The sequence below is a fragment of the Dendronephthya gigantea genome, unplaced genomic scaffold (assembly GCF_004324835.1).
Source record: "Dendronephthya gigantea isolate DGI-Jeju-01 unplaced genomic scaffold, DenGig_1.0 000018F, whole genome shotgun sequence".
In the NCBI taxonomy this organism is placed as follows: Eukaryota; Metazoa; Cnidaria; class Anthozoa; order Malacalcyonacea; family Nephtheidae; genus Dendronephthya; species Dendronephthya gigantea.
The window spans coordinates 1,530,378-1,551,989 of record NW_021163028.1 but is presented as its reverse complement, the minus strand read 5'-3'; the positions used below and the strand labels follow the sequence as shown (position 1 = coordinate 1,551,989).

General features: G+C 36.4%; 3 protein-coding genes across 4 annotated transcripts; 2 read left to right on the top strand and 1 right to left on the bottom strand.

Annotated features, from left to right (window-relative positions):
* Window positions 1–5,956: 5,956 nt before the first annotated feature.
* Window positions 5,957–12,843, top strand: LOC114520990. Of its 2 annotated transcripts, none has more exons than XM_028541368.1 (8): window positions 5,957–6,028; window positions 8,117–8,217; window positions 8,545–9,082; window positions 9,912–10,128; window positions 10,419–10,677; window positions 11,181–11,331; window positions 11,648–11,796; window positions 12,243–12,843. In XM_028541368.1, exons 2-8 carry the CDS (start codon window positions 8,155–8,157, stop codon window positions 12,654–12,656), a joined length of 1,791 nt encoding a protein of 596 aa, XP_028397169.1. In that variant the 5' UTR covers window positions 5,957–6,028; window positions 8,117–8,154; the 3' UTR covers window positions 12,657–12,843. The 2 variants fall into 2 exon arrangements, with proteins under 2 accessions (XP_028397169.1, XP_028397170.1); XM_028541369.1 differs by having other exon boundaries at window positions 8,117–8,218; window positions 8,552–9,082.
* A 799-nt stretch (window positions 12,844–13,642) lies between these two features.
* Window positions 13,643–17,407, top strand: LOC114520876. Its single transcript, XM_028541220.1, has 5 exons — window positions 13,643–13,798; window positions 14,348–14,465; window positions 14,703–15,008; window positions 15,198–15,319; window positions 16,450–17,407. Exons 2-5 carry the CDS (start codon window positions 14,408–14,410, stop codon window positions 16,615–16,617), a joined length of 654 nt encoding a protein of 217 aa, XP_028397021.1. The 5' UTR covers window positions 13,643–13,798; window positions 14,348–14,407; the 3' UTR covers window positions 16,618–17,407.
* Window positions 17,408–17,425: 18 nt separating this feature from the next.
* LOC114520875 (tachykinin-like peptides receptor 86C) lies at window positions 17,426–21,586 on the bottom strand. The gene is made up of 2 exons (XM_028541219.1): window positions 21,459–21,586; window positions 17,426–19,074 (listed from the first exon to the last, which is right to left on the bottom strand). The coding sequence occupies exon 2, from the start codon at window positions 19,033–19,035 to the stop codon at window positions 17,953–17,955; it is 1,083 nt and encodes a 360-aa protein (XP_028397020.1). The 5' UTR covers window positions 19,036–19,074; window positions 21,459–21,586; the 3' UTR covers window positions 17,426–17,952.
* Between the last annotated feature and the right edge of the window lie 26 nt (window positions 21,587–21,612).

The following is a 21,612-nucleotide window of genomic DNA, read 5'->3' as shown; positions in this document are numbered from 1 at the left end:
ACGAAAAGCAAAAAGATAATCCTGATTTATGTTTATTCCTGTTGGAATACAACTCTTTTCCACAGAAATGTCTTCTAACATTTTCCGTTTTTTCGTTTTTCTGAGACTCATCGATGTTTTCACATTTAGTAAAGGTCCTCCACAAAACCGAGGTGATAACTAAATTAGTGATAGTCTATAGTTTTGAGGAGGACATTTCATTTGTGCCGGACTTGTCGTTTGCCACCGCTTTCAGTTCTGAGTTTCAATACCTTCCGATGTTTCTGCAAAAAGCAAAAAGATGAACGTGAATTACGTTTATTCTTAACGGAATGAAACTATTTTCTGCAGAAATGTCTTAAAGCATTTTCCGCTTTTCCCTTTTCCCTGAGACTCATCATTGTTTTCACATTTAGTGAAGGTCCTCCACAAAACCGAGGTGATAACTAAATTAGTGATCGTCTATAGTTTTGAGGAGGACATTTCACTTGTGCCGGACTTGTCGTTTGCCACCGCTTTCAGTTCTGAGTTTCAATACCTTCTGATGTTTCTGCAAAAAGCAAAAAGATGAGCGTGAATTACGTTTATTCGTAACGGAATGAAATTATTTTTTGCAGAAATGTCTTGAAGCATTTTCCGCTTTTCCCTTTTCCCTGAGACTCATCAATATTTTGACATTTAATAAAGGTCTTCCACAAAACCGAGGTGATAACTAAATTAGTGATCGTCTATAGTTTTGTGGAGGACATTTCACTTGTGCCCGACTTGTCGTTTGCCACCGCTATCAGCTTCTGAGTTTCAATGCCTTCCGATGTTTGCACTACGAAAAGCAAAAAGATGATCGTGATTTATGTTTATTCCGATTGGAATGAAACTATTTTCTCCAGAAATGTCTTAAAAAATTTTTCGCTTTTACCTTTTCCCAGAGACCCATCAATATTTTCACCATTAGTGAAGGTTCTCCCCAAAAGCGAAGGCTATTACCAAATTAGTAATCGTCTTCGGTTTTGTGGAGGATATTTCACTTGTGCCCGACTTGTCGTTTGCCACCGCTATCAGCTTCTGAGTTCCAAAGCCTTCTGATGTTTCTGCAAAAAGCAAAAAGATGATAGTGAATCACGTTTATTTTTTATGGAATGAAACTATTTTCCGCAGAAATGTCTTAAAGCTTTTTCCGCTTTTCCCTAATTTTCCCTGAGACTCATCAATATTTTCACATTTAGTGAAGGTCCTCCCCAAAACCGAGGTGATTACTAAATTAGTGATCGTCTATAGTTTTGGGGAGGACATTTCACTTTTGGCCGGCTTGTCGTTTGCCACCGCTATCAGCTTCTGAGTTTCAATGCCTTTCGATGTTTCCATACGAAAAGCAAAAAGATAATCCTGATTTAGGTTTATTCCTGTTGGAATACAACTCTTTTCCACAGAAATGTCTTCTAATATTTTCCGCTTTTCCCTTTTTCTGAGACTCATCAATGTTTTCACATTTAGTGAAGGTCCTCCCCAAAACCGAGGTGATAACTAAATTAGTGATCGTCTATAGTTTTGAGGAGGAAATTTCACTTGTGCCGGACGTGTCGTTTGCCACCTTTTTCAGCTCTGAGTTTTAATACCTTCCGATGTTTCTGCAAAAAGCAAAAAGATGAGCGTGAATTACGTTTATTCGTAACGGAATGAAACTATTTTCCGCAGAAATGTCTTAAAGCATTTTCCGCTTTTCCCTTTTCCCTGAGACTCATCATTGTTTTCACATTTAGTGAAGGTCCTCCACAAAACCGAGGTGATAACTAAATTAGTGATCGTCTATAGTTTTGAGGAGGACATTTCACTTGTGCCGGACTTGTCGTTTGCCACCGCTTTCAGTTCTGAGTTTCAATACCTTCCGATGTTTCTGCAAAAAGCAAAAAGATGAGCGTGAATTACGTTTATTCGTAACGGAATGAAATTATTTTTTGCAGAAATGTCTTGAAGCATTTTCCGCTTTTCCCTTTTCCCTGAGACTCATCAATATTTTGACATTTAATAAAGGTCTTCCACAAAACCGAGGTGATAACTAAATTAGTGATCGTCTATAGTTTTGTGGAGGACATTTCACTTGTGCCCGACTTGTCGTTTGCCACCGCTATCAGCTTCTGAGTTTCAATGCCTTCCGATGTTTGCACTACGAAAAGCAAAAAGATGATCGTGATTTATGTTTATTCCGATTGGAATGAAACTATTTTCTCCAGAAATGTCTTAAAAAATTTTTCGCTTTTACCTTTTCCCAGAGACCCATCAATATTTTCACCATTAGTGAAGGTTCTCCCCAAAAGCGAAGGCTATTACCAAATTAGTAATCGTCTTCGGTTTTGTGGAGGATATTTCACTTGTGCCCGACTTGTCGTTTGCCACCGCTATCAGCTTCTGAGTTCCAAAGCCTTCTGATGTTTCTGCAAAAAGCAAAAAGATGATAGTGAATCACGTTTATTTTTTATGGAATGAAACTATTTTCCGCAGAAATGTCTTAAAGCTTTTTCCGCTTTTCCCTAATTTTCCCTGAGACTCATCAATATTTTCACATTTAGTGAAGGTCCTCCCCAAAACCGAGGTGATTACTAAATTAGTGATCGTCTATAGTTTTGGGGAGGACATTTCACTTGTGCCCGACTTGTCGTTTGCCACCGCTATCAGCTTCTGAGTTTCAATGCCTTTCGATGTTTCCATACGAAAAGCAAGAAGATAATCCTGATTTATGTTTATTCCTGTTGGAATACAACTCTTTTCCACAGAAATGTCTTCTAACATTTTCCGTTTTTTCGTTTTTCTGAGACTCATCGATGTTTTCACATTTAGTAAAGGTCCTCCACAAAACCGAGGTGATAACTAAATTAGTGATCGTCTATAGTTTTGAGGAGGACATTTCATTTGTGCCGGACTTGTCGTTTGCCACCGCTTTCAGTTCTGAGTTTCAATACCTTCCGATGTTTCTGCAAAAAGCAAAAAGATGAACGTGAATTACGTTTATTCTTAACGGAATGAAACTATTTTCCGCAGAAATGTCTTAAAGCATTTTCCGCTTTTCCCTTTTCCCTGAGACTCATCATTGTTTTCACATTTAGTGAAGGTCCTCCACAAAACCGAGGTGATAACTAAATTAGTGATCGTCTATAGTTTTGAGGAGGACATTTCACTTGTGCCGGACTTGTCGTTTGCCACCGCTTTCAGTTCTGAGTTTCAATACCTTCCGATGTTTCTGCAAAAAGCAAAAAGATGAGCGTGAATTACGTTTATTCGTAACGGAATGAAATTATTTTTTGCAGAAATGTCTTGAAGCATTTTCCGCTTTTCCCTTTTCCCTGAGACTCATCAATATTTTGACATTTAATAAAGGTCTTCCACAAAACCGAGGTGATAACTAAATTAGTGATCGTCTATAGTTTTGTGGAGGACATTTCACTTGTGCCCGACTTGTCGTTTGCCACCGCTATCAGCTTCTGAGTTTCAATGCCTTCCGATGTTTGCACTACGAAAAGCAAAAAGATGATCGTGATTTATGTTTATTCCGATTGGAATGAAACTATTTTCTCCAGAAATGTCTTAAAAAATTTTTCGCTTTTACCTTTTCCCAGAGACCCATCAATATTTTCACCATTAGGGAAGGTCCTCCCCAAAAGCGAAGGCTATTACCAAATTAGTAATCGTCTTCGGTTTTGTGGAGGATATTTCACTTGTGCCCGACTTGTCGTTTGCCACCGCTATCAGCTTCTGAGTTCCAAAGCCTTCTGATGTTTCTGCAAAAAGCAAAAAGATGATAGTGAATCACGTTTATTTTTTATGGAATGAAACTATTTTCCGCAGAAATGTCTTAAAGCATTTTCCGCTTTTCCCTAATTTTCCCTGAGACTCATCAATATTTTCGCATTTAGTGAAGGTCCTCCCCAAAACCGAGGTGATTACTAAATTAGTGATCGTCTTTAGTTTTGGGGAGGACATTTCACTTTTGGCCGGCTTGTCGTTTGCCACCGCTATCAGCTTCTGAGTTTCAATGCCTTTCGATGTTTCCATACGAAAAGCAAAAAGATAATCCTGATTTAGGTTTATTCCTGTTGGAATACAACTCTTTTCCACAGAAATGTCTTCTAATATTTTCCGCTTTTCCCTTTTCCTGAGACTCATCAATGTTTTCACATTTAGTGAAGGTCCTCCCCAAAACCGAGGTGATAACTAAATTAGTGATCGTCTATAGTTTTGAGGAGGATATTTCACTTGTGCCGGACTTGTCGTTTGCCACCGCTATCAGCTTCTGAGTTTCAAAGCGTTCCGATATTTCTGCGAAAAGCAAAAAGATGAGCGTGAATTACGTTTATTCTTAATGGAATGAAACTATTTTCCGCAGAAGCGTCTAAAAGCATTTTACGCTTTTACCTTTTCCCTGAAGCTCATGAATATTTTCACATTTAGTGATTGTCATCGGTTTGGGGTGGGACATTTCACTTGTGCCTGATTGTCTTTAGCTATCAGCTTCTGTGTCTGAAAGCTTTCCGATGTTTCTACGAAAAGGAAAAAAATGAACGTGAATCATGTCTATTCCTGATAAAATGAAACTATTTTGCCCTGAAGACTCTCAAAAAGCATTAAAAAGCATTTTCTCCGTTTAACTTTTTCCCTGAGGCGGTTGCTCAATCGTCAATATCTTCATCAATTCCCTCAGCACCATATGCCTTTCGAAAACAACCAAACTAGCAAGCCATTTTTCCTCGCAGTTTAATTAAAGAGAAACGTATTTCGCAAAACGCAACAATACAATGACTTAATTAATTCGTGACGTAATTTAACCAGAGAAAGCAATTAATTAGCTTCTTTATTAATTATAACTGTAATGCGTAAAAAAGTAAAGCAACTTCGAGTTGAAGGTTTGGCGTCATTAGAGAATGCAAGTGGCTGATAATTATAATATACTACCTAGACGGCCGAATTCGCACTGCCGGAAACTGGAAAACCATTTTCTTCATTATTCTTTTAGAACGAAGAAGGAAAAAACCGACAAATATTTCATTCAAAGGCCTGTATTCTTAAAGCTTAATTCAAACTCAAACTCAAACTTATTGAGTGGAAGATCTCATTCTTCTCGTAGCGTTTCCATTGCGGTATTTCCTCTGGAATAAGAGCTCGATTTTCAATTTTTTTACCTTAAATTGTTCCAAGGAACTTTCTCATTTGATCAGTGATAATAAATTTACGTGTAATTTATATGAGCTTTTGGAGCGCAGGCGTAAGCCACGGTGTAGGTGCTGTGCATTTATAATATTTTATGACATAACGTTAAAAAACGATGAAAAATACCAGAAGATTTACTAGATTTTAACTGCATGTATGGGTATAATTATGAACCTTGGGCGCCGGGCAAAAAAAATTTCGGAAGGTCCATTCCTCGTGGACACACTCTCTTTGACTTTGAGGCCATGCTGCTTATTATTATACCTATTTCTTTCTCTTGCCTTGTATGATTATAGTCTATTTATAGAACAGTATATATAGCACTGAACACAGTATACCGGTATACGTGATTCACCTTAAAGCTTTCCCTGTGCAGTTGGATAACTCTATCAATTGCATGGCTATCATCAAGTCAAGCATCGAATTCTTCCGGAAGAATTCAAATTGCTACACGGTTCCTGGTGCAATTGGCCTATCCTTATGCTTATACTGAGGTCATTCAGTACAGGTTATAGGAATGAAGCAATTTATATATAATATGAGCAATAACATTCAATTAAAGTTCAGTGACATTCAGTCAAATAAAGTTTACCAAAGTGTACACCTGCTTGTTGTGTAGTTGCCTGTTAAATTTTAAAAGAGTACGAGTGAAACTTAAAAATTCTTTTTAACGTTTAGTGTACATTTTGTCTTGTGCGACGAACCCGTTTTCCTGCACAAGCCCTGGCTGGCTATTTTGAGTAATCCGACTACAACCTGCTAAGAGCAACAGGTAGGGATCATTGTCTTATTGAAAACCAATTATGTATGTATACAATTTGGTGAGGAAAATGGCGGTCTGGTGTTGACCAAGGTAACTTAAAGTCTTATTAAATATCTCTGTTCATTCGATAAAATTCAAATTATGGTTGGGTATAGGGATCGAGGGAAAACTGGCATGTTGAATTTACCAGTTCAACGTCTTCGCTACAGCTCTTTAGTTGAATATTATAGAAATAACTGTCTAGCCCACAATACAGTAAGATTAGGTAAACGAAATAAAACGATATAATTTTTGAACAAGAGCAAATATCTTGTGTGAATTTAACCGGTATAGGAGTACAGGAAGAGTTTTTAAAGTAAAGTGCAATTTTTGTGTAGCGAAATCGTTTTATATAACCGGTGATATGGAATTATAGAATAGGTAGAATTTTAACATCTAACACGATGCAAAGGTGGATTTGGAATCGTACATTTCTTAGATCATAATATCGACGTGTTGTTATGGATTGAAATTATATAATTAAATGGATGGGTTTTTACAGGCTTGTGTTTACGTTTTGTATTAGAAAATGAATTGTGCAGGATATTATTATTCTATATAAAATTATGTTATTATTTACTAAAGCACAGTAAGCTGAGGTACTATAGATTTACATAACAAGCTCCAGTAGGTCGAATTGACATACGTATATATCAATATGATATTGCTTAAATATAGTTGAATTGTAGATGAATCGATATCTTTCTTCAAAAAAAGCTAAAGTGATTTAGATTCCACCGAGGAAAAAGCAAGCCGAAAAGTTAATACCCTAAACAGAGTATACAAAAAATAATCTAGCTCTTTCCAGAGATAGAATTTCGAAACAAATTAACCGCGACAGCTTTTTCTGTAGAGACTTTCTGCTTCAACGAGCCCCAATTTGGGCTGGACCTGGCGGCAATAAATATAGGTGCAAGCATGCAATACTTCATAACGATATTTTATTTCGAACGTATATATATAATATCGTCGTATGAAAAATTGCCTACGGATTCATGTAACGACTGCATGTGATTAAGATTGAATCGGTCAGTTCGAAACATCAAACATTACTACCTATATATTTAATTCAAATCATACACGAAAGAATTTTCGCCAAGCCCTATCATTTATGTTTCATTTTGTTGTGATTATTACAACGAAGGATTATGCTTAGAAATATAAAAGTAATTATATTCGTTGTTTCTGGAAGACGTTAACTTTCGATGATGCAATAAATTATTTGCATGGGTCCATGTTTATACATGTTAGCTTTGTAGCTTCTGCTTTGGCAGAAACTAAGTTTAACTATCATTACTAACATTCTATCTTAATTCTGATTAATTCATATATTCATTTCGTCGACTGTTTATCGACGCCATTAATTAATTTTTTACATTTTCATGCCTTGTGACTTTAGCATTTTCGTCTGTCTAACGCCAGGAGATTTTCTCCGCTCAGGCGTCGAAAGAAAACAATTATAACTAATTTAGAAAATATTTGTTTAAAGCAAAAGTTGAAGGTAAAATTATTTAGATATTGCGTTATTTACCTCACTCGCGACAACTTGTTTCCTACGGTGTAAGTTCACCGTATTTATATCAAGAATTCTACGCCTCGGGACGTCGTTTAAATGGGTACATGATATTTAACTGTTTGGAAAGTATCGACTAAAGATCACAAGCGCGTTTAGGCTAAATAACTCATGCCAAACTGAACTAGCCCGTGTGGCGCGAGAGATATTATAGTTAATATGTCCATGAAATCGTTCACGAACAAGCTGGTGAAATTGTCAGTTGTTGGAGGATCGCATGCATATATATACGTAAAGATACGCGGAATTTTTGCACGAGTATATATAGCTAAATTTTGCCATTATCTTATGTTATGATTGTTCATATTTCAACGGCATTCTTGGATATAATATGAGCTGAATAAGTAAATTTATATGTAAACTCCTGCAAGCAAATAAATGACCCCACGGATTTCCGAGCCACGCAGACTAAATTGTGACCAATGCAGAGCAACAACTCAGCTAGAAAGAGCATTTAACCGATGCATGAGTTGCGGCCGCAAAGTTTGCGGTTGGAAATCTGATTCAAAATCAGGTAAGCAGAGACAATTATCTATCGAAATGACTGAATTGTAAATATTTTACAGGCGCCAAAGATGTGCCATTTAACAAAGATGTGTAAACGATGAAAATCCTATTCAATGGTTTCTTACTTTGGATGATATTTTGTTATAGTTTTGCATCGAGAGGTAGGCCACTGACTTTATGGAAAACAGACAATAAAAGACAGCAAACTGGAAAAAGATAATTTCTTTTTACTCATTAAATGTTTATATGATTTCTGTATGTTTTCCGAGATTATACGAAGAGTGAAAAGCATTTGGAGATGTTGAAATGAATCTTTACAAAATAAAACAAGCACATGCTATTGTCGAGATCATTAAACCACTGTCAGGATCACGTTCTTGACCTATTTCATTACCTCAAAATCATCTCACGCCTCGCATAATTTTGGATGTGTGGATCATGTAAACTCAAGCGTATTGCAGTCTGATATACAAATTCATTATTTTTCGTTACAGATTCTGAAGAAGATGAATTCTATAGTTCCTTGAAAAACAATGAAAATTCAGAGGAAAATTCCAAAAATGTCCATCGAGACAAACGTTCAATTCAGCAAAACGATCGAAACAAAGTTTACGAAAGCGAAATTAAAATTCTCGGACACGTGGATAACACGGTTAGAGATCGTTTCGTGAGGTCATCGGGGGATTCAGAGTACAGCATTTCTGAGACCCCTATTAATGATCATAAATCTTTTTATGACAACCCTACAACTCCGAAGATATCCTACGATGATCCCAGTTCATCGACTAATGACGAGGTCACCGTAACAGATTTATCTTCGGTCGATTCAAGTCCCTCCGACAACGACGACGTGGTTACGACAACCGCCGAAGATTCCAAGACGAGCGACGCGGGAATTGGGACTGGAATCGAAGTTGAATCGGAAGAGAAATTGAAAGACGAGGAACCTGATGAACTTCAGACTACCTCCCAATCCAACGTCGGAGAGATTACGTTGACAAGCAGAGCGGATATTAGCAGAGAAGGTCGGTTGTACGTCTTCTTGTAATAAATAGATATTTTAATTTAAGGTGGTCAAGTTTAGTTTCTAAGGAAACATAAGTCAGACCAGTCGCCGACTCATGCTTACAACCATGGAAGGGAGGAAAGATTTTGGACAAACGATCGATTTCCATTTAACAATTAGACAACGAAGGCGAGTTGTCTAATTGTTTTAGTATACACCCTGTACCTAGATACATTAATTTCGAGAAAATAATCGATACACCGCAATTACACCGAAAAATAATTTATTAATTCAATTTTATACGGTCGCGCGAGCGAAATTTTCGCAAACGTTCACCATCACGAATAGACAATGGTTGAGTAGCCAATCAGAATGTAGGATTTGTAATAGACAACAGTCGGGTGCATGTATACTAACATGGAATAGTATTCACCGACAATGAAACTCGCCGAAATATGGAAACAAGCTTTAAGTTAAAAAATGTTTTAGTATAAAATGTGGTATAAGAACTGCCAAAATTACTTCTCGACGTTTCGGCCTGTATGTTTCGGCCTGTACGTTTCGGCCATGCCACTGCTTGGTTACACTGGAACGTAAAGTAAGGTTTATTACAGATCGAATCACCTCATATTGAAAACCATGCATGTTTAAAATATCGCTGTATGACTTAAAAAGAAACATTTAGTAAAAACTAACGACGATTTACAGATTTTAACTTACTTTTAATATAACAACAACATAAAATGGATCCAGACACCTGGAAATGGAAACAGTCTGCGACTAAGGATATTGTAGAATGCCACATATTCACTGTGGACACCATGATTATGGTATGTTTTTACTTACAGTTTTGTGGCCTTCGGGAACATATGGATTGCCGAAGCCAAAGTCAGGTTGTCCAGAATCATCGGGATTTCTCTGGAAGACGGGGACAAGATTCTACGACACCGAGGATGATGGGAACGAGAATCATAACTCAGATGAATATCATCTTGCAGGAGGCGTCACGGAAGACGGGATCACATGGGAATTCTGCATGAAAACAAAGGACGTTGGATTAAAAAGGTAGGGGTCAACTTTACGACCCCTGAGGGGTCAACTTTACGACCATGGAACATCGATATAGGTGGACCATAGGCACGACCAGGTTGATGGATTTCCCAAATGGAAAAGGATTTTTTGCTATAATCTTGGGAGATATTAAATTAGATAGTGTCAATTGCTATGACTTACATTTAGCAAGTAAGGAAAATTGGTAGGATTAGGATTGGTAAAAGAATATTAAATATCAGCTATGGCATGCAGTAAAAATATCTGAAATGTAGTTCAACAAAATTTATTTCGAACATTTCTAGTTGGCCTCGAGGGAAATACTGCATGTTCAAGAAGGGAAGCACCTGTCCGAACGGTTTACAAGAAGGCTTCGTCCACTGGGATGACGAGACGATAGATAACAAGAATTACCATGATGGCGACCTACCTGAAGGTGTTTACACGGATAAAACCAAAATATCATTTTGCTGCAGTGTGACTGGCAAGGCGGAGTCGGAAATTGTTCTGCCAACTGAAAAACCTTTCTATTTGTTTCCTTATGGATCCACTACGTGTCAAAAGGTGGGCGCTTCTTTTAGTTTAGATCACTGGGTGATAACTTAGAGCCGAGTTTTTCGTTGTTCTCGAACGGTGACCATTCATTTTGTCAAATTATTGCTTTTGTAAACCATGCTCCTTTTGGGAGACGGTAATAAATGAACACCTTAAAGAAACCCAGGCAATTCCAAATCTTCTAGCCAAAAACCGCTTTGATTTCATGAATATTTTTTGTTGTGAATACAGCCAATTCAGCTAATAGTTGTCCTTCTGAGGCATCAAAGTTTTAATTCAGAAAGATGATAGGTTATTACTTATATCTAAACTTGTTAACATGGGAATTCAGTTTTGTGCCCGAAAATACCCGCGGGGTGAAAAGGATGCCATTCACGGCAGAACGTATATTGCCCATGCATGTTTCGTACACAGAAAAAGAATTGACTATGTTTACAGCATTTAAGATGGCTTAGAAAACAAAGGAACAAAGAAGCATATATTAAATTAATATCTTTTGCATTCGTTTTTAGGTGGGAAAAATGCGAAGTAGCCTTGAATTTGTCAAGTTTGACGAAGAGGACAAGGGAGGGATAGCAACTTCAGCACGGGGGTTTTATCCCTACGGAGTCCAAGCCCAAGAGAAAGATCACACTTTTTATTTATGTTACTACGAACTGCAAGGTAAGGGTGAAATTAATCCTGAAGGATAAAAGACTGAAACGCGCTTCAATGCTGTTTCCACCCATATGCAGACCATTTGGGTAGTAAAATATAACACTAAAACATATTAGCTGCTTAAATGAACTTGGAATTGCTGTAAGGGATTTCACACTAAACTGCCTTCAAATTCCAAGAACCTGTTGCAAAGATCACGCAGCCCAAACATACTAAGAACAAGGAAGTAAATGACACAAGGAGTTTTATTCTTCAAGACTAAAAGGTATTGCTTCGGGCATGGGAAAATTAACCTTTGCTTCCATTTTTTTCATTTTAAAAGGTTCTGAAGACGCCCCGCTAGAATCCGAAGAGGAAAATTCAGAGAAAAGAGCACATTCTGAGAAACTATTTCACGAGTTCATGAAGTCTAGTGAAGCCAACGAGTCGGAGATTGCTAAGGAAGAGGTTGCAAGATTGCGAAATGGCAAGGTGAGTTACTAGGCAGTTTACACTTGCAGTGAAGTGAGGTCGCATAAAATTAAACTTTATATACTAGAATTTTACAAACAACATATAGAATTGACGATGTCATCCAGTAAACTAATAAATCTCTGTTACGCCAATGAAGCACTCGATAGTTACTTCAAAGATGACCGTTTACAAAGATTCACTCCGGAGCAAAGCATGCATAAGGCTGCTTAGTTTATTTGCATGTTTTCGTTTGGTCAAAACTGAGCCATCTGGATTTTGGTTTTTGGTAATATTACGTCTGCGAATTCAACATTGTTTGACTTTAACGGTAACATAAAAAATAAACATTGCCTATTTTCAACTGAAACTTCAGTGTTTATTAGACGCTCATCGCATGATTCACTTGATTAGCCAATTTCTTTGACAACGTTTTTCTAACATTTTCGTAAACCTTCCATTTTCAGAAGCTACCTGAGCTTAAAACCTCAACTTACCACGCAATAATAATTGCAACTGGTTTTGTCATTTCAACCGTCGCTATTTTGGTAGGAGCTTTACTTGTAATTTCATACTTCACAAAACGCTGGTCGGCCGACATAAAGCGGGACCGGGCGCCGAGTCCCCGGAGAGCTGGGAAACCGTGCAAAGAGAACACGAATTCCAATGTTCCTAAACCGATTTCTGACGACAACGATTCGTTAAATCCGGACAACGATCCGAAAAATCCCGAGACCGACTTCGGAGAGACCGACACCGAACACGAAGAACTTGTGGAAGATGGATTTTTACCATCCGACTCACAGCTCAAATCGGGATTGGAATTTTTGTTTTTGAAACAACAAAAGCGAAAATGGCTTCCCAAAAACAATCGAAAATAATATAAAGTAATGATAAATAATTGAATTTGTAAATAGAACGAATATAATATTAATACATTTTCATTAAACGGCGTGTCCGTCAAAGAAAAGGCGAGCTTCTTCGCATTGGGAAAATTAAACAAGTGAAATTTGAACTATAAGACTGATCATGATAGAGAAAACTTTTGCGTAAAGAGTGCATTTCCCAAAGATATACGTGTATAAGACGTGACTGTGTGATTTATTAATTAAATTAAAGAATATAAAATATTTTATCGCAAAACCGTTTCTTCTTCTGCCATTTTTATTAAGGATCGGATCAAACAGGTCTGATTCAGAGGTCGTTGCATTTTTGTCGTGCTTAATGCAATTGAGACGGGGGGTAAGAAAATAATGATCATGTATAATGATATTCATATAGGTTAGGGAGGAGCATTATCAAGCGAATTTTCTTTTCCTATTTTTGCTTGCGATGCGCTTTTTTTATTTTTATTTTTGGTCGGATTTTAGATAGTATAGACCTCCTGATTTTCTTTACCAGCATGCTGATATAACATTTACATGTATGCATGTGAAAATCTATTAGTTGTATGCCATGCAACTCACTTATACAGCGCAAGAAAACCAAACTATGTAGACATGAGTCATATGACGACAATGCATGTGGTTGATTCTTGCTATAGATCTAGAGCTTCGTTCGCGAATGTTGTGATTTGGATAAAAAAAGGTCGAAAATTTTACATTCATCTTACAACTACTACTGAGAATATACTCTGAGAATTCATCGAGAAATACAGGTCCGACTACACTCGACCAATATATTTCCAATATAAGTCGAAGAAAATAACTGATTTCTCGAAAATGCGCATACAATATATCTACTTTTGATTAAATATTAACATGCCAGTTCCGGCAAGGATAAGAATCAAGATTTTAAGCGTATTTCAAAAGCACGTGTTCAAATAAATCTGGCAGGTGACGATATTTTGTTTAGTTTGGACAATGGTTGTACCTGTCGAGATCGCACAGGCCTAAACTTCAAAATAATTTGAAATTATAGAGCACATATAATATCGAACACAGTAATATAACAACAAAAGTTAAAAGCTGTATGAAAGGCCATACGATCCCTAATCTTTGAAATATCGTAAAAGAACTCCGAGGTATGGTTTTGATATATGGTGTTCAAGCAATGTAATTATGTGAACGAATTTATATAAATTCATATCCTTTGGTTTGGGAAAAGTTTATATAGCTAAATATGTAATTTATACATGCACACATAATTAGGAGAGTAGTACATGGAGTATAATAAATATCTACAAAAACTTATAAACATATAAATACAATTTGTCCAGCAATTATACGCGATTGTATTGCGTGCACAATCGTATATTACACCCATCTCATGCAGTTTAGGTAATGAACGAACTGGGTAGGATACGCCATACGTGTCATTACCACGAAAAACTGTAGATCATTGTAACAGAAGCTACACAATTAATAGATTTTCAGCGCTTTGATAAAATCATGTGGTGATGAAGATGATTTGAAGTTAATTGTTAATTTCATGAAATCTAGCAGAGATCAAAGGCTAGTTCTTATGTTTAGAACACGATTTTGTTACTTCAGGATTGTAACCTGTGTTGTATATAGCTATAGTTCATGGTTGAAAATTGAAGGAAAAATATTTGTTGTTTCAATACTTGCAGGAAAAAATAAAATGTTCTACGTGAAGATGTAACCAAATCAGGTGAAAGAGATTTCCAAAAATGGATGTTTTCAGAGTTTCTGTGGTGATTGTCCTTTTCGTTATACACAAAACAACACGTAAGTAGGAATATGGAATAAATGGAGTAGCTATATGGAATAAAATGTTGTGTATTTAAAATCTTTATAGCTTTTTTACATAATTCATACTTTTCCTTCAATTCAAGAATGTCAACCTTGTCTGCTTTTTTAGCCTCTATCCGTTAGTTCTACCAGTTTCACCTCGGTATCATCATGCAGTTCATCTATTATCACTGAAAGTCAAACGCTAACCCTATTCTTAATTCGTTCTTATAGATGCTGACCTTCAACACTTCGACTCAAAACCAAGTCGTTGCAACGAAAGCTCCATCAACTACAACATCGTATTTAAAGAAGGCCATCATGCAGGAACGTTTCAAAAAGAGACGGACATTACTGATATGGTATCGTGCATCGACAAATGCTGTCAAACCCAGGACTGCGATGTCGCTTTTATGTCGCAGGAAAATTGTTACCTAGTTGACTGTTATAACATTGATAGTTGTGGAACGAAACATTTGAAAAGGCCGAAATTTGAAACAATGCTCTCGTTTGTAGCACACTCGAGAAGGAATCGACTAAGTAAGAATTATATGAAGAACACCGAATTTTTACTTATGATGAGGATTCAACTTTTCTGCATGCATTTGAAGCGTTTTTTTGCTTCTAAGCATTTTTGTTTCCAAGCACCAAGTATTTATGTATTCATTTTAAAATTCCAAAGAAAAAAGCCATCAGGTTAAACAGTCGATAATCATGACTTATTTTCAGAGTTTGCAGAAGAAAATGGTGGGAGAATATTTGTCGAAGCCGCCAAAAATAATTCTCCTCAAATGGACCATCCATTGATATTAAATTCGTCAAAACAACATGATAGGCTAGCTGATTATCAGGTGAGTTTGCACCCAACGAGGGAATATCTTTAGCATTATTAATTGAAATTCAAGGGACCAAAAGTGCCCTTTTTGTTTCCTACGTATGCCCACTTATGCGTGCCCATTTTTGTAGAGCATAAATATACAACACACTAGTGGTGTTCTTGCAACTTTGGCAATCAACCCGTTCCTATATATATATATATATATATATATATATATATATATATATATATATATATATATATATATATATAGGCAAAAAATGTTCTCCGTGTTTACCATACTTACCCTTGACGGACATATTCAAACCTAAGAATGTAAATTGGTCCCTTTCCCTCACCAGCTCACTCATTACGAGTGCCTAGGCCTTGGGACCCTAGGAATATATATATATATATATATATATATATATATATATATATATATATATATATATATATATATATATACACCCATTTGCAAAAACGTTGGCCACAGATAGATAGATAGATAGATAGATACTCGAAGTCTAATTAGAATTGCATATGAATACATTTGCATGGGATTTCAATCATATTACACAACATATGCAATTCTAATCAGATTTCGGGTATCTATCTATATATCTATCTGTGGCCAACGTTTTTGCAAACGGGTGTATATATATATATATATATATATATATAAATATATATATATATATATATATATATATATTTAGCTGCTTTTTTTATTAAACAAAATTGCCCCTGGAAGCTATTGCCGCCCCCCCAATCTCTGGATGCTTCCTGCGCCCCTGGGGTTATGCCAGGCAAGATTATCTATATACAATCCGTCGATATCGTATTGATACGATGCATGAATTCACCAGATAAATACCTTTTCATGAAGGTCATAAAAAGCTTTTGAATACCTTGAAAAATTCTAATTTGTTTTATTTAGTGCGCTTCATGTTGCACCTTTTCTTGCATCACTTCGTAAATGTGAGATTTAAGATAGCGTCGACGTTTAGCGCGTATATAAAATTGGTTATTTTAACCAATATTTCGAAAAAGTAATGACCAAAGATAACCAACACAAAATAGATTCATCGGAGAAAACATATTTTAAATTTTCATTTCGTAGATATTTTGTACAAAACTTATCTTAATTTTGTTATATTTTAGCAAAAGTATTCAGAAAGTATGTCAACAAGCCGTTCAGAGATTATCGACATTATATTAGCGATCGGAGCATCCATCGTCGCTATATCGGCGGCGATTATTGGAGTAATCACAATGACGAGGAAACTTACGGACCGAAGTGAACGTTCACAATATGAAACCATCAAATGAATGTTAGCAGGACAATTAAAACTTTTCATTTTGCTGAACATGTTACTGGCAAACTAATTCTCGTACATTTGCCTCACATTTTACACCTGAAAAAGTACATCCATCGTAAGGGGAAATGCAAATTAGATAATGAATATTGCTTAGCTTGCTATAAACTAAACTAGCTGGTCATTTACCCATAATTGCGATTAGATTATATAATTCTGCAGCATTGCCAAAAATAGTAACGAGTCTTTCATGTCAGCAAATCGTGAAAATCAAATGAGCGATTAAATCTGCCAATTCGTGATTGATGAACATCCAACCGGGAATAAAGTGAACGAGCCTGTTTAAGCTTTCAAGGTAAAGTAAAACGTCATATTGGGCAGTTCACAAGTCACTTCAAGTCTAATTTTTATTACAATTGCGTTCACCAAACTGCGACGCCAAAGTGCTGCTTAAATGTATCAGTTAAAAAATCCGGCACAGGACCGCAATAGCTGGTTAAAAGACATTGGCAAAATAATTTTATCGTTTATCTCTTTTAAACATGCCAACGGAGTACTTAATTTTGTATTTTTACTTGCCCATCGCATTTAGTTGTTGAGAAATGTTACGATGAATTTGAAACCTATTCATGCTTCGTCCGCCATCTTGAACTGCATGAATAGACGCGTATCTAATGGGATACGTTTAAAAGCTATTATTGTGTATACCATTAAGCATTTATTGTTAGGTTTAAACTACCCTCATTGCATTGATATTTGCAACATCGATCGGCTTATGCAATTATATAGTGTACAATTTATTTTTAATTTTTAAACACTCTGTGATCATTGATATAAAAGGAACAATAAGTGGACCTAAGATATTTCCTTGTGGAACCCCTTAGAAAGTTCATATTTTTTGTAACTAAAATCAGCCATATTGATAGCTCAAAATGTTGTGACTTTAACCAAAAAAGAACAAGAGCTAGAATATTATTCGGCAAAAAAAGGCAAATCATAGACAATTCACATTTCAATTTGTATCTTTTGAATATCTCACTTTAAGTTTTGAAATTTCTACCCCAGGCAGCGTTGTTCAATTGCTTCATTTTGATGTACAGCACAACATTCAGTGAAATATTTCTTCTTAAAACTTAGAGACACCAAATTTAGCACTGGCTTCAATCGCTCGAGTAATTGCACTATCTGCATTTGTGTTGAAAAGGTGAGAGTCGAACTTGCGACGGATCGCGGTTTACAGGTTTATCCAATAAGCCGGTTGGTTGAATTGTCATCATAGTAGGTACTCTTCACCCTTTTCGGTCTGACGCACTCACTAGTAATTCAACAGAAATATATGAATATAGTGCTATTTTGATGGTGCTATACGACTTATCTTTCTCGGTACCAGATTACCCAATACGGTTAAACGGGTTCGTCGTTCTCTGGTTCCATCAAAAGTCCGAGCGACAGAAAATTCCTCTGGCAGAGGCAGCACTTGATTATTCCAGAATCTCCTGTAAATATTGCGGAATGCCATACGAAAATTCCGGTTGAACAGGGCGTACAAAACCGGATTCATCGAGCTGTTCGTCATTGCAAGAACCGTTGTTCCGGTGTACACGGCTTCCGGGGGGTCGAATTTGCCATCGGGTAGAACCATTTTGAGAAGCCTGTAAATCATAAATGGAGCCCAGCAACCCAAAAAACAGAATAGGACGATTAAGAGTAGTTTTACTACCTTTTTTCGTGCCTTTTGCGCGGCTTCCTGATTCTCGGAAGTTTGGTTTCCGGGAATTTTACGCTTCCATAAAATGCGTCCGATTCCGTAATAGAAAAACGCGATGAGACTGAAGACGATGAGGAAAAGTAGAGCTTTTATCATCTCGAAGCGTTTTGTCTCTTCGGATCCCCGCCAAACCTGCAGACACACATCCGAAAGCCGACTGAGGGAACTTGTGTCAGGCCGAATCAACACCGAGGGGACAGAGAGCATTATGGACACTAACCACGTGACGACTATGAACACGTTTACCTTGCGTAACGTCATCCACTGTTTTTGCGGGTGCGCGATTGCGAGGTATCGGTCCATGCTGATTGCCAGCAGTCCGAGCACGGATCCACTTAACGAAAGATGAATGCAAAAATTCGAGAAGTAGCACATGCCCTCGCCCAACCCCCAATCAGGATACGTTAACATGTGGGTCAACACCAAAGGGCAGCATATGACTGTGACAATCAAATCAGCACACGCCAAGTTCCCAATGAACATATTTGTGACGGTTTTCATCGAGGGTACCTTGGTCACTGCTAGAATAACAAGGACGTTTCCGACCAGCCCGACACATATGATCATAATATAGATGATGTCGAAGAGTATCCTCATATCCTCCGATATCCATTGGAAATGCGAAGTTGTGGTGGTGTCTGTTCCGTTCGTTTGATTATTCATTGGGCAGATTCTTCGATTATACTCAATGCTAAACCCAATCTGTTAACAAAAGGACATTAGTTTAGTCGATATACCGATTGCCTTTGTGACTGTAAAATGATGTCGAAGTGTCATGCCTATCTAAATTATGCATTGACATGTGATGCTTCATAGCAACTGCACGCAGAATGACAATGCGCTTCGTTTGAAGTCTTTTTAAATTTCGAAGTATATATGAGCCTGATGTTTAGTCACCTTAGTAAATGCATCCCACCTATATATACATACATATAGAATCCAGAGTGCAGTGTATATTAACATTGCATCTCATACTCTAAACTATTGACCCCAAGACCAGTTATCAAAGACTGTCCAGCGAACCTACAAAATTAATTTATTTTTTGGCTGTGAATTGTGCTATAGTAAAGAAAGTGTTTCGCCTTTCAAGTGGTAAAAAATTAAAATTAATAGCTAACTTCGCAGAGTTACGAAAAATGCATCGCATGCATGCCAGTCGACAGATGATGAGATGATACTGATGTGTGCATGATGATAAGTAAGAGCTATAGTGGTCCTGCTAAGTATAGAAATCAAGAAAGGAATCAAGCTTTTTAGTCTTAGGCAATTAAAACATGTAGCTATAAACAGAAGAATAAAAGGATACGAATCGTACATTTTGACATAACATCGCTTAAAGTTGTGACTATATGTACGTAAATTATGTGAGTAAACAGAGCCTGTAAAAAATGCTAGATTTCATGTGCTCAGTGCACGCCACTGTCGAGAATGTTTAACATCTAACAAAGACTATAGTGTCGTATATATACTGCAAAAGATAACAAAGTGCTGAGAACAATTTTTCAAATTACTTACACATACGGCTCAAGACGTCCCCTAATTGGTATCGAATACATAAACCACATACCAAATTTGACAAGGCATCACAAGGATCGTATACGTGGCGAAATAAATAATCCTTCGGCGGTGATATATTTTAACTAACTTACTTATTAACGGCGATGTATAGTATAACAAAAACCATGACAAAAAGTACGGGTTAAACAGCAGAGCAGCAATATTTGCATCGAACCAAAGATCACATCAAGTCACCAAAAATTATTCATTTTTTACGCCGAAATTGATCATGCAGGTTGATTAACATATTCTCACATTAAGTTACATAGCACAATGGCAGGTTGACATAGCTGCGAGTTTAATTATTTATCTCCATCTCATCCATTGATTCGGATGGCTCCTGCAACAACGTGCAACAAGCTGATGTTGGCACATTCTGCATGTACTATAACAAACATCTACATATTAATATACTTTCTAACGGCATTATCTTCTGCGATAATCGATGTTTACTTTTAGGCAGAGCGTTTAAAGATGATATCGCGAGGTATTTAAGCCGAAGGGGAACGAGGGCACTTCTTAATAGTTTAATTTCACTTCTGGCGTCACGGGAAAAGCTTCAAATTAATTGTTCACAACAGGCATCGGTGTTAAAAGACTTTTCGCGTCCAGCATAAAATTGCTGCATGATTCACCAATATTTGCATAAAATTCATCAACGCACATCGATCGCTACTGGCACTGTTACATTTGATTAAAAGATTTTAATTAAAATCTTTCTTGTGTAATCAAAAGTGTACTTTGGTATATATCAGCTAAAATTTAACAAACTGCAGGGGAGAAATAATAGTTATATAAAAATTTAGCGACCATTAACATATGAAGCACACAATTCAAGTTTCGGATGGAGGCAAGATAAAGATCGGCAGATATTAATTATAAAAAGCGTTAATTTTTAGACATTGTTTCCCTTATTATAAATATATTTTTATATATGTGCCGGAAAATCAGCCAGCTATAATAATTCTATGCCAGAAAACATCGAATATTTTCTCGATTTTATCAAATTATTTGAAGATGCAATAATAGTATATTTTGCATGGAAAGAGTGAAATTTTACTCTAATGAAATGAGTGAGATTAATATTTGGGATATATGGTATACTTATGCTCCCAAAATTTTCCTAAAATTCCAAGAAATGTATTTTCTAATAAATAAATCTCACGCGCCAAAGTATATTTTATAAATCTATACAAAACTAATGCTTTCCCCACATAGAGTTCTTTCTTAAAGAATCTTTCTTCCTGTCAAAAAACTGAAAAAAGGTAACGTTGCATGGAAGCTAAAAAACTGCTTTTTCATTTCATGAATAAATGTGAAATCATTAGATCGATCCTGTGTTTTAAAATGCAAGAATGTATTATAGATGTATAGCTTAATAAAAGTCTATATATATATATTTATATATATATATATATATATATATATATATATATATATATATATTATAATATATATATATATATATATATAATCTTCATCGTATATATTTACTCAATCCGTAAAAAATGCAATAAATCTTCGCTTACCTTTCAGTTGAAATAATTTGTGCGATCTTAGTCCAACTGCGTCAAAAATATTTGCTCGTCATTTTTACGAGTGGCAGAGGTTATTTTATCAGCTGGCAACAGAAAATGTCAGAAATGACGGTCAAATTTATGCATCGAATTTAGTGACATCTAT

What these genes read in the sequence shown, in the direction of transcription:
- LOC114520875 (XM_028541219.1), bottom strand. Translation starts at nt 19,035, where the DNA reads ATGAATAATCAAACGAACGGAACAGACACCACCACAACTTCGCATTTC.
- LOC114520990 (XM_028541368.1), top strand. Translation starts at nt 8,155, where the DNA reads ATGAAAATCCTATTCAATGGTTTCTTACTTTGGATGATATTTTGTTAT. An exon ending in ATGTTACTACGAACTGCAAG is followed by an intron (nt 11,332 to 11,647) that starts GTAAGGGTGAAA and finishes TCATTTTAAAAG; the next exon opens with GTTCTGAAGACGCCCCGCTA. An exon ending in CAAGATTGCGAAATGGCAAG is followed by an intron (nt 11,797 to 12,242) that starts GTGAGTTACTAG and finishes TTCCATTTTCAG; the next exon opens with AAGCTACCTGAGCTTAAAAC.
- LOC114520876 (XM_028541220.1), top strand. Translation starts at nt 14,408, where the DNA reads ATGGATGTTTTCAGAGTTTCTGTGGTGATTGTCCTTTTCGTTATACAC. An exon ending in CGTTATACACAAAACAACAC is followed by an intron (nt 14,466 to 14,702) that starts GTAAGTAGGAAT and finishes TCGTTCTTATAG; the next exon opens with ATGCTGACCTTCAACACTTC. An exon ending in CTCGAGAAGGAATCGACTAA is followed by an intron (nt 15,009 to 15,197) that starts GTAAGAATTATA and finishes ACTTATTTTCAG; the next exon opens with AGTTTGCAGAAGAAAATGGT.